Source organism: Candida albicans, chromosome 1 (genome assembly GCF_000182965.3).
Source record: "Candida albicans SC5314 chromosome 1, complete sequence".
In the NCBI taxonomy this organism is placed as follows: Eukaryota; Fungi; Ascomycota; class Pichiomycetes; order Serinales; family Debaryomycetaceae; genus Candida; species Candida albicans.
In genome coordinates, this window is record NC_032089.1 from 313,052 (window position 1) to 332,414 (window position 19,363).

The following is a 19,363-nucleotide window of genomic DNA, read 5'->3' on the forward strand; positions in this document are numbered from 1 at the left end:
TTACTTTTCTTGTTGTGTTTTTGTTATTTTTTTATTTAATTCAAACTTAGCCCCCAAAAAGTAGCAACATCTATTGAATCCTCCAATAATTAACGATTATGTTAAAACTATGAGTACAGTACCGCAAGTTACACAGGATGATTATACGGAAACACTTAAAGTGTGGAGATCTTTTAAAGTGGCTCAGTTAAAAGATGTCTGTCGTTCTCTTGAATTAAATGTTGGTGGTAGAAAACAAGACCTCGTGGACCGAGGGGAGGCCTTTCTCAGCTCAAAATTCAATAATAATGACCAAATTGGGTTTCATGCCGCTAAGTCACTTATTTTCATGCGTTTACAGGGGGACCCATTACCTAGTTATCGTGATATGCATTATGCCATAAGAACAGGGCGATTTAAGTTGACTGCTCCAACATTGATTGGTACAAGTTCCTCCACAAACCAACTTTCGAATATACACTCAGGTGACTCAAAGCCATATAAGGGACATACTTTGTACTTTAAAGCGACTCCTTTGTATCGATTTTTACGATTAATTCATTCAACACCCATGTTACTTATACCTAATGGAAGAAATAGTGTGCAGACTTGTCATTTTATTTTCACAGAAGAAGAGTATAAGTTTTTGCAAGACAAACCCCCTCATATTAAACTATATATTCTTTGTGGTATCCCCGATATGCAACGATCTAACGCGACCAACAACGTGTCTATTGAGTATCCAGTCGAAACAGTTATATATTTTAACAAGCACGAATTTAAAGACACTTTTCGGGGAATTTCAGGTGAAACCAATACAGCTGTACCGGTAGATATCACAAAGTACATAAACTCTCCACCTCAAAGAAACGAGATTGTGTTTTGTCACCTGGCGAATAATGCAGGCTATATGATGTATTTGTACCTTGTGGAAGTAATACCTGCAGAAAGGCTAATAGAACAAGTTCAAAACCGGCCAGCTATTCCAAAAAGTGAAACAATCAGAAATATAAAGGATATGAGTCGTTATGATGGTATTCAAACCACCAAATTGCCATTACGAGATCCGTTATCATACACGAAATTGGCAAATCCAACAAAATCTGTCCATTGTGACCATTATATGTGTTTTAATGGGATGCTTTTTATAGAGCAGCAGCGATTGGTTGATGAATGGAAATGCCCCGTGTGTCTGAGAGAAATTAAGTTTGAGGATTTGAGAATCTCAGAATATTTTGAGGAGATAATTAAAAATGTGGGTCCTGATGTAGATGAGATTATTATTATGCAAGACGGTAGTTGGAAACCAGTTGTTGGAGATGATACAAATACAACGAAGAAGAGGACTGAAAGTGCGTCACCTGAAGCGATTATATTACTTTCAGATGACGAAGATGACGTACTGGCTGATGAGGTGGATGCAAATGTTCACTTGGAAAATAAAGAAGATGAGAGTGTCAACATCAATAGAGTTGACAATACACCAGAAGCAGAAGTGGATATTACTGAGTCAAATAATAATCAAGAGACACAGATAGATAATGAGAGCATTCAAAGTGATGATCTTACTGAGTATTTAATTGATCATGAACACCAGCAACATGAGGAAGCATCTGATAAAGTGGAAGATAACAACCCAACATTACCATCACAGCAAAGTCCACAAGCTGAAACAAACAACGATGAAACCAGTAATATGAAAACAACTTTGCAGGAAGATACATCGGCTCCTCTTCCCAAAAACGGTGTACAAGAAAATGATGCACCTTTAGGAGACGCAATTGATACAGAACAGAACTTACGCGAAGATCAAACTGCAGAAGCTGTTGATCCCGCAGATTCCCCTATATCAGTTATAAATGTGACACTTGATCCACCAAATGAAGCCAATAAAGAAAATTCAACTGAGAGCAGTATTTCATTATCGAATTTGTCACCAAAGAACAGAGAATCATCGTTAAGCTCCAGTTCACCACAATCAGTGCCACCCTCAATGATCACACCGATATCTCCTATGTCAGCTCAAGCTTCAAGCGATAAAGCGCAAGTATTGCATGGAGATTCTAACACTTCTAATCAACCTCGTTACACAAGCTCACCAGACTCTGCTGCACTGCCATTATCACTTACAGGTCCCAATGACATCAATGAAGAAAATCGAACTCCTCAGTCCCACAACCTAAATAATACCGACGCTTTACATGGTCAGGACTCTAGCAACTCACAAGCTGTGTCAAATAGTAGAAGCATTCAATCTGTACCAACAGCTGCAGTTTCTTCAAAGAATCAAGGTAATCAACACAGTGATGATCAAATTAGAAGTTTGAATGAAGAAATTAAAAAACTTAGACAAGCTCTTTATTATCGGGATTTATATATAAAGCGGCTACCTTTAAATCAGCAGCATGCTCTTCTTCAACAACAGCAACAACAGCAATTACAACTACAACAGTTATCGCAACAACGTCCGAACGACCATCAAATCCATCATTTTCAGCAGCAACAATTATTACAGCAACAGCAACAGCGACAACTTCGACAACTAGAACAGCAGCAACGGCTACAGCGACAGCAATGGCAACAGCAACAGCAACTACTACAGCAACAACAACAACAACTTCCTCGCCAACTTCCCCTACAGTCTCCCCAACAACTTCCCCAACAGCAACATCTTTCACCAGAAGATCAACTGCAGTTTCTTCAATTAACTCAACTTCCACAATTCCGCCGGCTTCAACAACTTCAATCCCAACAACGTCAATCTCAACAACGTCAAGCCAATCCACATCAACAACATCAGCAAAATTACTTGCAACAACCACAACATAATAATGCTCAACTACATTTGAATAGGAACCTGCATCAGTTGCCACAACAACAACAGCAACAGCAACATCACCATTATCAACAACAGCAACAGCAACAACAACAACAACAACGGTTGCAATTACCACAGCAGCTACGCTCCTCACCTCAAAACAGATCATTTCAAACTCAACCGAATGAACAGCAGCGGGTCAATTCTTTGTCAAGATCCACTGATGCAACGCCTCTACTGAGACAAATAGTCCTTGATTTCGGCACTTCGGTACCGTTACCCACACAATCTAGTCGGCCAACTCTTGAAGAACAAGGATCGTTTAATTTAAATTTATTGCGTCATACACCAAACCTACAGACTGTTGCAAGCCATAGTCCTTGGTCACCTGTTGCTACAGAACCTAAGAATAGATCTTTTTCTGACTCAAACATTGCGGTAGTGAACGGGTTAAATGAATCCGATCCCATTGAAGATAGACCCCTTGCCTCCCTAAGTGGAAGGTCGAAGTCTACCAACAATATGTCAAACCATAACACCAGTAACGTTTCCTCCTCGAATTATCAGGTATCAGAAAAGCAACAACAAGTACATCGATTGCAGAGTATAAATGCTAATTCTAACAAGAAAGAAGATACTGAAGTCGAAACGACAACTGATACAAATTTACAACAAGGTCTGTCAGCTGAAAACACCACGGACGAGCAGAATTCATTCAGATGCAATGTCCAAAAACCAATGCTTGCAATCAAAAATTCTGACCCCAGTCAAAACCATGGACAAGTTGAGGACACCCAAACCAAGAATAGTATCAACGGTACTAGTACTGGAGTTGGTGGGACCGCTGTTTTTGAAGGAAACCTGAAACTCCAAACAAACTCTGTTCAGTCTCATAGTAACTCGCCAAGGAAGGAGCAGAATAGTACTTCCGTGGTACCAAATGGCAATCCTCAACAAATAGTAATCGGTAACCCATCTAGTATGGTTGAGAAAAAAGATAATGGTATCGATTACAACCGAAATACTTTTCAAATAGAAGATCTGGTTGTGAATTTTGTCGGTAGGGATACCGTAAACCGTATCATTGGCTTGACGAATTTGAAAGATATCCAGAAGGTAGTAGAAAATATCAATAATAGGAAAATTGTCATTGATAGTAACGTTGAGGCGGATCGAAATAGGAAAAGAATGATTTTGCAAAAATTTGATTTCGACACGAAAAGCTTAATATCTGATTTAATGAAAAATGGTGGGTCTAATTATGAGAAAAGTAAGTTGATTAATACTAGAAGGGGAGAAAAGAGTCGTTTAGCTACACATTGGGATGATAAATTGGAAAAGAATCTACTGAAATATAATGCTGAGTTACAAAAATTAGATAAAACTCTTATGCTTTTGAAAAGACAGGCTGAACTGATAGAGGCCAGAGACGCACAAATTAGTGGTCAAAGTTTGAATAGCACTCCTGTTGACAATGCAAATTCTCGTGGCACGCCCAGTAGTGAAACGGATACAGCTGCGGGCCAAAGTCCAAAAAAAAATCACTTGGTGAATATCCCTCCACAGACAAATCAACTGGCTTCCCAAAATGAGACTTTGCAATTGTCCTCAATAGTGACACCATCAAATCGAGATTCTTCAAACAAGATTCGTTCCGGTCCACCTCTTCAGACATCACAGGTTCCTACCTCAAAACGTCAAAGGGTTATAGGTATGTTAGGTATTGAATTGAACGAGGACGCGTTGAAAATCAGTGATAGAAAGCATGGTTTACAGAATAGTGTTACGCCTATCAACAATAAAATCAAGAACATAAGTTTGGATGCACTGAACACAAACAATTGTAAGGATCGGTTAGGAGATTTGCAAACTCAGTTCAGTTTAAACCAAAACATAACCAGTGGCACAATGCATGATCCAATTGTTTTAGATATGAGTGATGAAGAATAAAAAGTACAATATATCATTAACAAGAATTGAGCTTAATTTTTTTTTGTTATGTTTTGTTTTCGATTTTCATGTACCATTTTAAATTCTAATATACCCGTTATTAATTTAATTGTAGTATTAATATACAAATTTTTATACATGCGCAGCTCTATTACATAGGACTTGGTCCCAAATAGTCTTCTTTTATGCTTCCTATGGCGTAAATCTCATTGACATCAGTTCTTGTACCAACAATCTTCAATCTAACCCTCGATCCCTTTTCAATGTTTTCATCGGGACTCACATATGCTGGTGGGTTTGCTGAAGGATTAAATTTCATATCTGAAGGTATCAAATGGGTACTAACAAACACTGATAATGGGCCAACATCGGCGAAAAATCCCATTTTATTGACGGTTGTTACAACTGCATCTACCACTTCACCTTTGAATGGTTTCCACACAACAGCTCTATATTTGACTTCAAATTCAGCCATCCCAGTACTTGGAATTATTCTTCCCTTGCCAACATCTATATTCATTGAATCCAAAACACACACAATGTAACCAAATTGACCTGTACATGTACCTTCCACATCACTTAATAGTTTTTCTCTCAAATACTGGTCCATTTGAGGTCCAAAAAAGGATGGATGTAAAGTTAAATTTAATGACAAATCTTTTAAAAAGAACATTTTGTTGTTGTTGTTGCTGATATGAATTGAATTAAAAAATGAAAATGAAATTGAAATTGAAAAAAAAAAAAATAAAAGTCTTTCCCACAGATTATAATATACGACTGTGATTAAATTAAAGTATAGATAATATAATACAAGTTAGTCAACTAATAAACGATTGGTTGATATGTTTATGCCCAATATGTGTCCCCTCCACAAAAATGTCAAAACAATTCCCAATTCTTCTTCAAACGAGTGATTGTCTGATATTTACTTTTTTCGATTCACTTGTTGAGAAAGGTTGGTTTGGAAAAAAAAAAAATGTGAGAAATTCTTCGCAATACGTTTTTTTCTCCAAATCACACGACCGCACTCAAATTACAAACTACTAATAATTGTAATAGTGCTCGAAAAATTTTCCAAGCCTGCTAAACCAAGTGTAAGAGCTGGTGTCTAATACAAATCCTACAACAATATGTCTCAAAGAATTGGTATTACAGCATCTGCACTCACAAGAGTATGGCATCACGTTGACGTTGCTGCTGACAACAGATCCTTAGGTCGTTTGGCTTCAAGCATAGCAATTACATTAATGGGGAAACATAAACCAACATACACTCCAAATAGAGATCATGGTGATTATGTGGTAGTCACAAATTGTGCCCATCTTAAAGTTACTGGTAACAAATTGAAAGAGAAAACTTACTGGAGTCATACTACTCGTCCAGGTACTTTGAGACTTGTACCAATGGAAAGAATGATTGATAATAAAGGTTATGGTGAAATTATTAAAAGAGCAGTCAAGGGGATGATTCCAAAGAATAAACATAGACTTGTTAGAATGGACAGACTAAAACTTTTCGATGGAGATGACCATCCATATAAAGATAATTTGATTGCTTTCGCTGATGAAAATCCTGATATGAGAAACAAACTTGCTGAATTGGAAAAGAATGAAAAGAATAGAGCTGAATTAAGAGAAAAGTATTTATCTCATCAACAATAAGTCATAACTTTCAAGTTTATCGTGTAAATAGAATAATAGAAAGATGACTTAAACCAGTTTTATAAATGATATTTATTAAAAGTACAACCGTAGTATTTAAATAGCTTTTTGTTTGTTTGTTTTTTTTATTCTCCTTTTCTTAGTATATAGTGTTTGGTTATCTTAGATCATGTGAATTTATTTGTTTAAAAACACTTCAATAATTTTAAACACGTATACCAGACACAGATCTTTCAGTATACAATCTTGGTGATATATTCATGGCCATCAATTCTTGGAATAATAATTTGGCAGCATATGGAATGTGAATTTGGTAAATATTGGTTTTATTCTTACAGGATCGACATTCAAATTGATTCTTTTTCAAATTGGCAATCACAGACATCAAACCACACATTCCACATACATGTACTCTAAAGGCATCAGAAGCCTCCATTAATCTTTCTTTCAAGAACCCCGCAGCACCATGAGCAATCATACAATCTCTTTCCATCTCACCGAAACGCAATCCACCATCTCTAGATCTACCTTCTACTGGTTGTCTGGTCAAGACTTGCACTGGTCCTCTTGCTCTAGCGTGGATTTTATCATCTACCATATGTCTTAATCTTTGATAATAAGTAGGACCAAAGAATACTTGAGCCATCAATTTTTTACCAGTATGACCATTATACATGACTTCAAATCCTCTTGATTGGTACCCATGATCTCTTAACAATGTGGAAATTTGTTCTGTTGTAACATCAGTAAATGGTGAAGCATCCCCTTCAAACCCTGACAATGACGACACTTTTGATAATAAACATTCGATTAAATGTGCAACCGTCATACGAGATGGAATAGCATGAGGGTTAATGATTAAGTCTGGAACAATACCTTCTGCTGTAAAAGGCATATCTTCGTGTCTATAGGTAACACCAATAGTACCTTTTTGACCGTGTCTCGAAGCAAATTTATCCCCAATTTGTGGAACTTTAGTTGTTCTCATTCTCACTTTCACAAATTTAGACCCATCACCATTGGTAGTCAACAAAACTTGGTCAACAATACCGGATTCTGTACTTCTTAATGGTGTTGAAGCATCTCTCTTGGTGTGATATTGTGTTCTTTGACCCAATTCTTCCGCATCTGCAGGTATAGGAGTTGTTTTACCAATAATAATATCTTCACCACTAACTCTGACCCCAGGGGCGATCAACCCATCTTCATCTAATTTCTCATATGTACCGTGTTTTAATCTCAAAGTATCAGATCTAGTAGGTTTTTCAAAAGTTTCAAGTGCCTTCATACCTTGTCTCTTTTCTATATCCATATAAGATCTGAAAAACAATGATCTGAACAATCCTCTATCAATGGATGATTGATTCATAATCATGGAATCTTCTTGATTATAACCGGAATAACATGCAATAGCAACAATGGCATTTTGACCAGCTGGAAGTTCACGGAACTTCAAATATTCCATTGATCTCGTGGTACCCAATGGTTTCTGTGGATAATACAAGATGTTTGCCATGGTATCCATTCTTACAGAATAATTGGTTAAAAACACTCCCATAGCTTGCTTACCCATCGCAGATTGATAAGTGTTACGTGGCGATTGATTATGATCTGGGAACGGAATAATTGAGGCGGCAACACCCAATATCATAGACGGATGGATTTCACAATGTGTGTATGTATGAGTATTGCCACTGGTGGTTGGCTTAATTCTCTTACCTGGGTCGAGTTCCTGTTCTTCCAATTGTATCTTTTGTTGTTCAGACTCTGATACACTATTCTTGGAAGCCTTTACATCATCTGGTGTCATAGCAATCATTATCGTTTCTTCTTCCTCAGCATCCACATATTCAACAATACCATCGGCAACTAAAGAAGACCAAGTGTATCTTGAGTTTTCATAGTCTTCGTCATCTTCATCCAATTCATCGGATCTCAACAATTGTTTAACGTGTTCTTTGGTAATCTTCAATTCCCCCTTGGTTTCTGAATCTGGATTATCGTCAACAATGAAAAGTGGACGGTAAACACGACCAGCATCAGTGAAAATTTTGAATTCTTTTTCTCTAATATCTCGAATGATAGATACTTCTGGGGACAAGTCACCACTTCTTCTTAATTCACGCATGAAATCAACCAATGCTGCTGGATCTCTATGAACACCAACCCAAACACCATTGACAAACACTCTAGTTGAATCTGGAGCATTTGATGGAACATAATCTTCCAATACTTCTAAACCATAATCTCTTAAAAATCCTAAAATTGGTTCTGATGGAGTACCAACAGAAATACATGTCATTAATGATAAGTTCTTAACTAACCCACACGCTTGACCTTCTGGGGTTTCTGCGGGGCACACCAACCCCCAATGAGTATTGTGTAATTGTCTTGGTTTGGCAATCTTACCATCTCTTCCAATTGGAGTATTCGTTCTTCTTAAATGTGACAAAGTAGATGAGTAAGTGTAACGATTCAAAACTTGAGAAACACCAGCTCTAGAACTCATGGCTTTTCTTTGCTCACCCCAATTACCAGTAGCCAACGAGTATCTTAACCCATCGGTGATTGTCTGTGATTTAACAGCCAAAGTAACATTAAAGTCTCCACCATTTTCAACGCATCTTTGCATATAATTATATATATCTTTAGTTAATTTTTTGAATAAAATACGGAACAAGTTTGCCAATAAAGGACCTGCTAAATCCAATCTTTTCTTACCAAAATGATCTCTATCGTCAGGTTCTTTTCTTTCCAAGGCACACAATAATAATCTATTCACCATATAACCTAAAAAGAATGCCTTTCTAGTTTCAAACCCTTCTTCTTGGGTGATATTTGGTAATAATTCCTTTTGAAGAATATCCTTGGCGTATTGAATACGTTTTTCTCTTCTAATACCCAATACCCCTCTTCTACCAATGAAATCAAGGGCAACTTCACGTTCTTGAATAACAAACCCTTCTTCAACACATGGCTTCAACATTTCCAACATTTGCCAATCATTGGCATCATAACATATATGTTCCAAAATATCCCCATCAGGGACAACCCCTAAAGCTCTGAATACAATGACGATAGGAATATCTTCTTTAATGTATGGCAAGGTTGCTTTAATAGTTCTTCCAGAAACCCCCTTTTCATCTCTACCGTATAATTTGATTTGCATTGAAGAAATCAATCTAGACCCCTTTTCAATAGCTGATCTGATTTCAGCAACATGAGATATAGGTGATGGAGCTGCTTTTTTAAACACTTGGACAATATTGGCGGCACTTCTTTCTTGAGCAATCAAAACTTTTTCTGACCCGTTAATAACGAAATATCCACCCATATCATAAGGACATTCTTTCAATTCATAAAATTCATGTTCAGCCAAATCTCTCAACATACAAAATTTCGATCTTAACATGATGGGGACTTTCCCCAAGAAAACTTTAGTTTCAGTATCTTTATCGGGTTCTTCTTGAATCCATTCTAATTCATTATCTTTCCGTTTGTTATCATCTGATTTGAAAACTTTACTAGTCATATCAACATATAAAGGTGAAGAATATGTCAAGTTACGAAGTCTGGCTTCCTGAGGGAAAACAGCATGCGTTGAACCATCACCTTCAGTTTGTGATGGTTTCGAAATATAAATTTTCCCAAACGTAATTTCATAACGTTTATTTTCATGATCCTTTTCAGAAGTATGTTGAGCTGGTTGATCTAAAATTAAATGAGAATCTTCCCAAACTAATTCTTGAATACTGGTTTCAACAAATTCATCAAATGAATCAAGTTGTTGAGATACCAATCCTTTTTCTTGGAAAAACGAAGTAATAACCGTCCAACAATCTTCTTGAGTAATAGGTTCATCTATACTATCATATTGATATGGATCAGCCATAGATTCATCAGCAGACATGGTTGATGAAAATGTTTAATCTTGAAGGGAGGAGTAGAAGGTGGTGCAAGGTTGATTGAATGGCAAATATGAAGTAAGCTGCCTCTTTTTTGTTTATTAATTCAAGTTTTTTTTCTCTTTCGTTCTCTTTAGTGAAATTTTTCTCTCTCTCTCTCTCTTGGTGAGTTGTTGAACAAAAGCACACGACCATTATACAGTATCAAAAAAAAGAACAACTGAAAATTTTTTTTAGTATCAGACTTCAATCATAATTCTATAACCATAATTCTCCACACAAAGAATGGATGGAAATACTAGAAGTGGTAGATTAGTTGCTTCTATTTGGAAGTCATTCACCAGAAGTATACATTATAAACCACTAGCACCAAATAAATACCCAAAAGTTAATGTTAATGATGTTGATTTGAATCCACCAAGATATGGGTTTAGAAGAATTCGACCACCAATTATAGCACAATCACCAACCAAAACATTATTCCCCAGTGTTGAAATAGCCAAGAAATATATTGAAGAGGGGAAAAGAGTACCTAATAGATTTATGGATCAATTTGGTCCTGATCATGCTCGTAAAGAATTTGAAGAATTTCAAGAGAAATTAGCATTAGAAGAACCTCATTTTAAAATTGGTGGTAAACAAATTTATTTCCCTCAAGGGAGAATTTGTTTATTAAGATCTAATGCTAAACATACTCCATATCAAGCAAAATTTTTGGTTCCTAAAAGTATGAATAAAATGGATTTAAGAGATTATTTATGGCATATATATGGATTGAGAGCATTAAATATTACGGTTCAATTACAGCCAGCAAGATGGAAGAGAAGTCCTTATGGTTTAGGACGTTATAGATCTCCTCAATTAAAGAAAATGACCGTTGATATGATGGAACCATTTATTTGGCCAGAAGTTCCTCAAGCTAAACTTGATCTTCTTAAAACTCAAAGAGATAATAGTTTGAAGACAGTTCAACAAAATACTGCTGTTGGTGCTGATAAACTTAAGCCTTTGGAGGTTTATGATGGAATGTATAAGGAACAAGTACAACCACAAAGATTTGTTTCAGAAAAATTCAAACGTGAAGCTGAAAAGAATATCAAATTATATAATAAAGTTGTTCAATCTAGACTGGATAGAAAACTGCTTGAAAATTACTTGGGATTATAATAAGATTGTACAGCAGAGTTTTAAGTTTAAATTAATTTCATGTAAATAGAAATAGATGGAAAAAGACAAAAGAATAAATTCAACACACGTTTGTATAAAGGTGGAGAGGTATATAAATATAATTATAAATATAAAATAATATATTCTTATGTACAATCAACCAATTTAAAAAAAAAGTATACAAATCCAATAATAAACCAAAAACATTAATAATAGTAATTACAACAACTTAAAAATTAGAAATATAAACCAACACTAAACTAACCCTATAAAACCATATTGAATATCAGTATGATTTCAAATTTTTGAAAAAAAATAAAAAAAAACTAAAAAAGACGAAAAATCCACCAAAATTCTAATTTACCAAAARAMMYTTCCTCTTATTCACTTGACTATCAGTTTCAGGAGTAATATTAACAACATCAAATTCATTGTCGGCACTAGTATTCTTATTATCAAGTTCATTAATATCTCTCGTACTATTTGCACCTCCAGTGAATTTATTCTTCATATTCATAACCATCACAAAAGAATCCAAAACATTTGAATAATCATTATTATTATTACTACTACCGGTACTTGTATTACCATTGTTTGTGTCGTTAGGTGACACCTGATTACTCTTATTGAACAAATATCTCAATTTCTCAACCAGGATAAAATTCAATGGATTAATAGAAAATTTCCTAATGCAATCAATATGTTGTTCAATAAATGGTTTAATATAACTAAAATATAATAATCCTGCTCCATTAGATGTGAATTTTTTCCATTCAATAGTATTATCAAATGTAGAATTGGCATCAACTTCTTGTTTAATTGATATCATGGGGATAATTAACCAAATATTAAATGTTAATCTAAAAATTGAATAACCCGGTATAACATATTTTAAAAATAATATATTTTCTAATAAAGAAATTATAGCAATAACAATCCAATATATAAACCATTTTTGAATAGAAATTAAATGAATTTGTAATGCTCTTTCATCATTAATACTAATATTTGTAGAAGTTGAAGATGATGATTTATCATTAGGGTCGGAGTTTGGTGTGCCTCCTAAATTTCTATTATAAAGATAATTCAAAGGCACGGTGAATCCACCAATTTTCAAATTTTGAGATGCAAGGGAATTAGTGACTCTGGTATAATCTTCAAATGCTCTACATGAAGCAAGCACTGGGTATATAGTAGCAACTGCCACACTATTGTAATAATGTTAGTTAATCCCGGTCATTTGTGTTGAGTTGTATTCAACATTTTATTTAACAACCTATTTATAACAAAACACAATGAATACATCATTGCGTATTTATAAGTAGTAGTTGATAACTGATTTCTAAAAAAAACAGAAAAAAGTATTGAAGGAATATCAAAACGTACCTTAAAGTTGAAATGAATCCCATAATCGAGACTAAGGACTAAGTAAAGTAGTAGTAGTAATAATATAATGGAAGGATAAAGTAAAACAAGTAGTTTGGTATCTGAATGGTTGAGTTGTATATGGTTTGACTGTGGCAAAAAAGAAAACTAAGTAAAGAAGTAGGAATAAGGGGGAAACAAATATATAATATATATTAATTCTTGCTTTTGTGGTTTTTTAAAAGTGAGTGAGTATTTTAGTAGTGAAGTGGTATAAATATCTAACAAAAGTCGTGTATACTCTCCAAACAACGATAAGATAAGATAAAACTAAAAATATGTTATGATTGCCTATACAACTTAGTATAAACAATATTACTTTACAGTAAACCTTTTCTTTTCTATTTAAAGTTGACTTGCAATGTTAATGTCTTTCAATATAATATCTATATAAATAAAGTAAATAAATAAATAAATAAATAAATAAATAAATTTAACTAATTAAATGTTAAAATTGTCTAAACCATCACATTAGATGTTGTATCCACGTTTCTTCAATTGTTCATAATTCCAATCCCAAGTTTCTTTAGAATACTGGGTATTAGAAGCAATCTTACTAGGTTCATCAATTTTACCACCTGTAATCAAATATTCACCATTTTCTTTCAATGTTAAAGATGGATCTAAAGCAGCTCTCAAAGTTGCCAAAGAACCTTCTTCATTAGATACTCCAATAAGTTTATCTGAAAGAGCAAATATACCTCTTGCTCCAATACCAATAATTGGGATATTTTTCCAATGATTATATAATTCTGTTCCTAAAATAACCCCTGGATGAACTGATACTGATAAAATATCAGGATAATGATTAGCCAATTCTTTAGCAAACTGAATTTGTGATGATTTGGCAATACCATATCTAACCCAAGTAAATACACTATTAGGAAATTTGTCTAATTTATTTTGTTCAGGAGTAAAATGTTTAAATTGGAAATTATGTCCAATAGAAGCCAAATTGATAATTCTTGGTGTAACACCAATTTTAACAGCTGACTGTAAAAATGGTAATAATTTCAATGTTAATAAATAATGAGCCACAAAATTAACTTGATATTGAATTTCATAATCATCTTTAGTAACTTCATATGGAACACCCATTAATCCAGCATTATTAATCAAAACATCTAAAATTTTCTCTTTTTCAGTAAATTCATCAACAGCTTTGGTCACAGTAGAAAGATCTAATAAATCAATATGAATATAATTCAATTCACCCAATGGATGTTTAGCGGTCTGTTTAGCTTGTCTGTTTTCAGCTTCAGCTTTGATATCATCAATTGCTTTCAATACTTTTGATTCAGTTCTACCAGCCACGTAGACAATATACCCATGTAAATATAAGTGAAGAACTGTATACCAACCAATACCTGAATTACCTCCAGTAATAAAGACTACTTTTCTGGTTTCCTTTGGGTCATAGTAAGGTGCTGTAGATGGATCAAAAAATCCACTTTTGTTGACAAATGGCATGATTCTATTTGTATTGATAGGGAAAATAGAAGAAGAAAGAAAAAATAAATTTCAATTGAAGCCAGGTTTTTATAAAAAAATTTTTGTATTTATTTAATCAATCTTTCGTTGTTGTTTTATATTAAAATTCCTCTTTCTTTCCATTTCTTAGTCGATCTTTTTTTACATTTTTCTTTTTTTTCCTTTTATAGTATAATATATAATAATAAAATTGGGTTATTAAGAACAATTTCTTTGAGCAGCTGTCACATGCTAGAGCTTTACAATTGTGGTGATATTAGGGGGTAGGATGATAGAGAGGTAACCCCGATTGTTGCAGTCTTTTGACGAGATTTATTGGTGAAACGATATTATACTAAGGTGGGGATGATGATGAAAGGTACCACCACCACAGTATTGGCTATTCTTAGCAAACAAAAAAAAAGGTTAAATCTTATATTTGACGAGTGAATTTTAACTAGGAAAACCATTACTTACTTCCGAAGAAGAGACTGCCTGAGATGTCCAACTTTATTCATTATCCCCGATATATTTGGAGTAGAAGAAAGTTATAAATAAATAACGGTCTTACAAAGATGTACCACCATAATTGAAATCATATGTAAGTCCTATAGGTGCAGAGTGAATCGTTGTTTTCAAAATATGTTTGGTGTGTACCCACGGCACGGCACTCGTGATATACATGATAGGGCTGTGACGATAGTATCTGATGATCTGATGAAATGCAAAATGTAAACCGAAAGGAAAGAAAATGAGCTGATATTGGCATATATTGTCTTTATTGTTTAATATTTGGCAGCATGGTATATTGACAAACATGCATTGAGTAGTAGTGGGCTGAAACCAAGAATGATAAACAATTGACCCTATTCTCTAATAGATCGCTATTCATCTACTAAAAAAAGGAAACATAACGTATAATGGCCAAAAAAAACAACGCCATTATTGATAGTACTTGTATGACTATTATTGTTGGTTCTTAGTAGGGTGTTGGAAAAATAAAAAAAAGAAAATCACAAGCTGTGTAATACACCAAAAATTAACAAATCTTGCCTGATTTTTGTTTTACCATTTTTCTTTTCTTTTTGTTAATTGTAATACTACGAGTGATGTCATTATTCAAGTTTCAATTTTGTTAAGATAAGCTCCGCCATATAGTTAATCAAAAAAAGGCAACGAAATGAAAGTCGATGTGTGTAGGTTTACAGTTACTGTCAAATAAACTCTAGCCCCGGGGTGATAAACCTACAAATCACCCCCGGCGGTATTCGTTTCTTCCAAATCATAAATTGGTATGGGTAGTCAAGAAAAAAACAAAACAAAACGATTGAGCTATTTTGATTCAATTGTGGGGATAATAAATAATTAAGTAATACGTATTGTGTTATCTTTTTGTGTGTGTGTGTCATCATCGGAGTTGAGAGAATTTACGACAACAGGAGGTTTTAAATAACACCCACACACACTAATAAGAGAAAATAATAGCCACAAAAAGAGAGACTACAGACAAATATCACCACAATAATTCTATTGGCACAAGATAATAACAATGACATTATTAATAAATAATTCTTGGAAGAATTTGGTTACTCCTGTTTGAGATTATTATACTGGATAATTATATATGATTTGTGTGCATGAATGGGTGTGGGTGTGGGTGGTGTTGGTGTTGGTGTAGATATATATGTCTGTCTAAAATTGAAAGAGGAACTAAAAATTAAAAAATAAATTCATGATCTACTGAAACAATGACCAAAAGTGAGGAGGAGATGGTGAGGGAATAGCAAATCTAATGGAATGCAAAAATTGTCTTATTCCTTGTTACTGTTTGCTGTTTATGCAATATAGGTTAAAGGTAAAGAATGAAATGCGGTAATTGATGTTGTTGTGTGATTCATCTGATTTCTGTTACTTGCTTTCTAGTATGTTCTTGGATGTTGGGAAACAAGGTTAAAAACAAGGTTAAAGAGAAGGAGAGGGGAGGAAGAAAAGAGTTGTTAAGAAACGTTTCTTATCTGTCTTTGTTTTTTGGTGTAAACTTTATGTTATTTCATTTTTTGATTGATCGAGGACTATCAGTTGAACAGACAACAGGTATCAATAACAATGAATAGTAATTCTAGAATTGGGGGGAAGAAGAGAATTTCAAGTAGTAGTTGAAAAAACAAATATCACATTGAAATAGAAATAGGAGTGAGTGAGTGGAGAAGAACAAGAAGTACTAATAGTAGTAGTAGTTAGATTTGCAGATGTTGAAAGCTAAAAGATTTGTATGGCCTATTATTATGATGATGCCCCCTCCCCTCTTTTTTTAATCTCTACTCCTCCTCCCTTATCGTATTCATTTAAATTTTTTTTTCCCCACTTTCTAACAAAAAGTTATCTCTTCTCTTACGGAACCATGTACCCAGGCCTTCATTGGGGACAGCTTAATTTTCATTTTGCAGTCTTTATTTTGTTGTCCTTTGAACTTTTGATAGTGATTGGATACTACAACATGTATTAGCTTATCTTGTTACAGTCTTTGTCTAATTGTGTATCTGATTGCACACGAAAAAAAGTATTTCGGATAATTGTCAGTTGATTTACCTTTCATTTTTGCTGCAAATGTAATTAACCCACATCAGGTTATTCATATACATATTTAGTTATGTCACTCGTTGCTTTTGCTTTCTTTCCTTTTTACTATATTATAATTTTTTTTAGTTTAGTTTAACTCCAGTATAGCATTGCTTTCAAATATGTTTTTTAATTGTTTCTCTCTGTTTGGTAATTGGTTACTACAATACCTTTTACTTTTGATTGTTCTTTTACATATATTTCTTCTAACCATTGTATGTTCCCCTCCTCCCTTTCCCTTTCATTCACTGTAGTTGGTTCACTTGTATTTTTACAACCACAACAATTCATAACCAGAGTTCAAAGGAGGGGAGGTGGGAAGCAAACTAAATTTATTAGATTCTTTTAATTCCTCCAATTCAACTGGACTTTTTTTGGATAAAAGTATTTTGCCACCGTGGGGGGAAGAAGAAGCCACTGTTTTTATGTTTTTTTTTTTTTCATTTGTTGAGTTATAATTCAAATGGTATTAGTTGAAGACTTGTAAGTTCAAGGGTAACGTTTTCAATTGGTGATTGTTTGCTATGATAATAATAATTAGTAATAAGTAAATAACTATGTTATCCTTTCTTCTCCACAATTGGCAAGATATGTATGATTATGCATTTCAGTAAAAGATTATTATTTTATGAAAATTGACAAAACTACTACTACTACCTTTTTTTCTTATCAGTTATTTTTCATTAGTTCTTAGGGGTACACACATATACTTCCTTATAAAGTATTATATCGGAAGTAGTTATGGTTATGGTGGTGGGACTAGTGTTAAATAATAACAATAGTAATACGGAGTCTGTAAGTGGTTTCATTTTATTAGTATCCTCAAGTTACTCTACTATTACGACTGCTGTATCCATTGTTTGATTGAATTAGAAACAATAAGAGAGTAGGGGATACTGTTCAACTCCTAAATCGACAWWATAAAAACGGAGTTCTTATAGTCTTTTTTAGTCCGCATTCATCAATATTGCTCAAAGGATAACTTTACCCGAATCACACAATTCTCTTTTTTTCTTTGTCGCAGGGTAAGAGAGAAAAGGAAAACTGGTAGAACCCAAAAAAAAAATCATCCTCCCTAATATAAATAGACATTGATATCTCCCTTAAATTTTATAAATCAAGAATTTTTTTTAGTATTTTAATTTTTCTAGATTTTCATATTTTTTATTGATTCTACTTATCAATTTATTTTAATACCTATTCATTCTCCTTCATTTGCTTTTGTTGCCACTGCAATCACTACTACTTATTTAATCACTTTTGATTTCAAACAACTATTAAATTAAACTTTATACATATTTATCCAAGATGTCTATGAAAGCTTTAGGTTTAAACGCCACCAAATCCATCTTTGCCAAACAAGCTGAATTAACTCGACCAGTACAATCTGTACTCAACTTCAAACGAGAACCAGAAAAATCATTGGATCAAGTATTAACTAGATCCGATCAAGAATTGGGAGGCTATTCTACTGTCAATTTTGATATTGATCCTAAAGAACATTGTGGGCATTTCTATGGTAATTTGAGTTTGGACTTACCTAAAGACAACCCACAAGTGACAAGATCTGGTTATGCCATGTTTAGAACTAAAGATCAAAATCAATCTTGGTTATTTGGTGATTCATTCTGGGATTGGACTAATTATTCATCATTAGTTTTAAGAGTTAAAGGTGATAGAAGAAAATATTTAGTTAATATTCAAGCCAATACTCCATTGGTCACTGATTTATTCCAACATCGATTATTTTTAAATCATCCTGGACAATGGGAGACGGTGGTTATTCCATTGAATGACTTTGTCATGACTAATTGGGGTGTCATTCAAGATGGAAGTGAATTGAATAAAGGTGAAGTTAAATCTGTTGGTATTGGTTTATTGGATAAACATTATGGTCCTTATTCATTGAAAATTGATTGGATTAAAGTTATGACTGGTGCTGAAGTTGCCAAAGTAGCTACTAAATCTAGAATGGAAAGATTACATTCATGAGTTTATTAGTTGCTGTTGTTTTCTCCCTCTCCAATGGGTCTTGTGAAGGAAAGAGGGAAGAATTTTAGATGAAAAGGAGTATACACACCAAGAAGTAAGACATTTCAATGAATTGCGTAAAAACAGTTGGTTCCCCATCCATTGCCCCCTCCATTTGATTGATCAAAAAGAAATAATAATCTGAACATTGATTTAGATATGAAAATAACTGAAAGGAAAATTTGTTTGTCTTTGGTTTTGTTTATTTTTGCAATACTTTAACAAATTAGGATTAGGATTGTTAGGTATTCGGAGTTTTTTGTTGGTTAAATTTGTTCATTACACGCTGGTACGTCAAGAATAAATAATGGTTAGTATATATTGTATATACTGGGTAA

The 19,363-nt window shown here is 33.8% G+C and overlaps 8 protein-coding genes across 8 annotated transcripts; 4 read left to right on the top strand and 4 right to left on the bottom strand. All coding sequences in view use genetic code 12, as the record gives it.

Annotated features, from left to right (window-relative positions):
- Positions 1–109: 109 nt before the first annotated feature.
- On the top strand, positions 110–4,747 carry SIZ1 (SUMO ligase; the record flags this gene model as incomplete). The annotated part of the gene is made up of 1 exon (XM_713075.2): positions 110–4,747. The coding sequence occupies one exon, from the start codon at positions 110–112 to the stop codon at positions 4,745–4,747; it is 4,638 nt and encodes a 1,545-aa protein (XP_718168.2).
- A 151-nt stretch (positions 4,748–4,898) lies between these two features.
- Positions 4,899–5,420, bottom strand: RPB7 (DNA-directed RNA polymerase II subunit; the record flags this gene model as incomplete). The annotated part of the gene is made up of 1 exon (XM_713077.2): positions 4,899–5,420. The coding sequence occupies one exon, from the start codon at positions 5,418–5,420 to the stop codon at positions 4,899–4,901; it is 522 nt and encodes a 173-aa protein (XP_718170.1).
- Positions 5,421–5,877: 457 nt separating this feature from the next.
- CAALFM_C101580WA (mitochondrial 54S ribosomal protein uL13m) lies at positions 5,878–6,408 on the top strand (the record flags this gene model as incomplete). Its single annotated transcript, XM_713078.2, has 1 exon — positions 5,878–6,408. The coding sequence occupies one exon, from the start codon at positions 5,878–5,880 to the stop codon at positions 6,406–6,408; it is 531 nt and encodes a 176-aa protein (XP_718171.1).
- Positions 6,409–6,613: 205 nt separating this feature from the next.
- On the bottom strand, positions 6,614–10,318 carry CAALFM_C101590CA (DNA-directed RNA polymerase II subunit RPB2; the record flags this gene model as incomplete). The annotated part of the gene is made up of 1 exon (XM_713079.2): positions 6,614–10,318. The coding sequence occupies one exon, from the start codon at positions 10,316–10,318 to the stop codon at positions 6,614–6,616; it is 3,705 nt and encodes a 1,234-aa protein (XP_718172.1).
- Positions 10,319–10,598: 280 nt separating this feature from the next.
- MRP20 (mitochondrial 54S ribosomal protein uL23m) lies at positions 10,599–11,480 on the top strand (the record flags this gene model as incomplete). Its single annotated transcript, XM_713080.2, has 1 exon — positions 10,599–11,480. The coding sequence occupies one exon, from the start codon at positions 10,599–10,601 to the stop codon at positions 11,478–11,480; it is 882 nt and encodes a 293-aa protein (XP_718173.2).
- Positions 11,481–11,835: 355 nt separating this feature from the next.
- Positions 11,836–12,889, bottom strand: CAALFM_C101610CA (uncharacterized protein; the record flags this gene model as incomplete). The annotated part of the gene is made up of 2 exons (XM_019475066.1): positions 11,836–12,688; positions 12,867–12,889. 2 exons carry the CDS (start codon positions 12,887–12,889, stop codon positions 11,836–11,838), a joined length of 876 nt encoding a protein of 291 aa, XP_019330611.1.
- Positions 12,890–13,376: 487 nt separating this feature from the next.
- Positions 13,377–14,375, bottom strand: CAALFM_C101620CA (uncharacterized protein; the record flags this gene model as incomplete). Its single annotated transcript, XM_713082.2, has 1 exon — positions 13,377–14,375. One exon carries the CDS (start codon positions 14,373–14,375, stop codon positions 13,377–13,379), a length of 999 nt encoding a protein of 332 aa, XP_718175.2.
- Positions 14,376–18,302: 3,927 nt separating this feature from the next.
- CAALFM_C101630WA (uncharacterized protein) lies at positions 18,303–18,986 on the top strand (the record flags this gene model as incomplete). The annotated part of the gene is made up of 1 exon (XM_713083.2): positions 18,303–18,986. One exon carries the CDS (start codon positions 18,303–18,305, stop codon positions 18,984–18,986), a length of 684 nt encoding a protein of 227 aa, XP_718176.2.
- Positions 18,987–19,363: the final 377 nt, after the last annotated feature.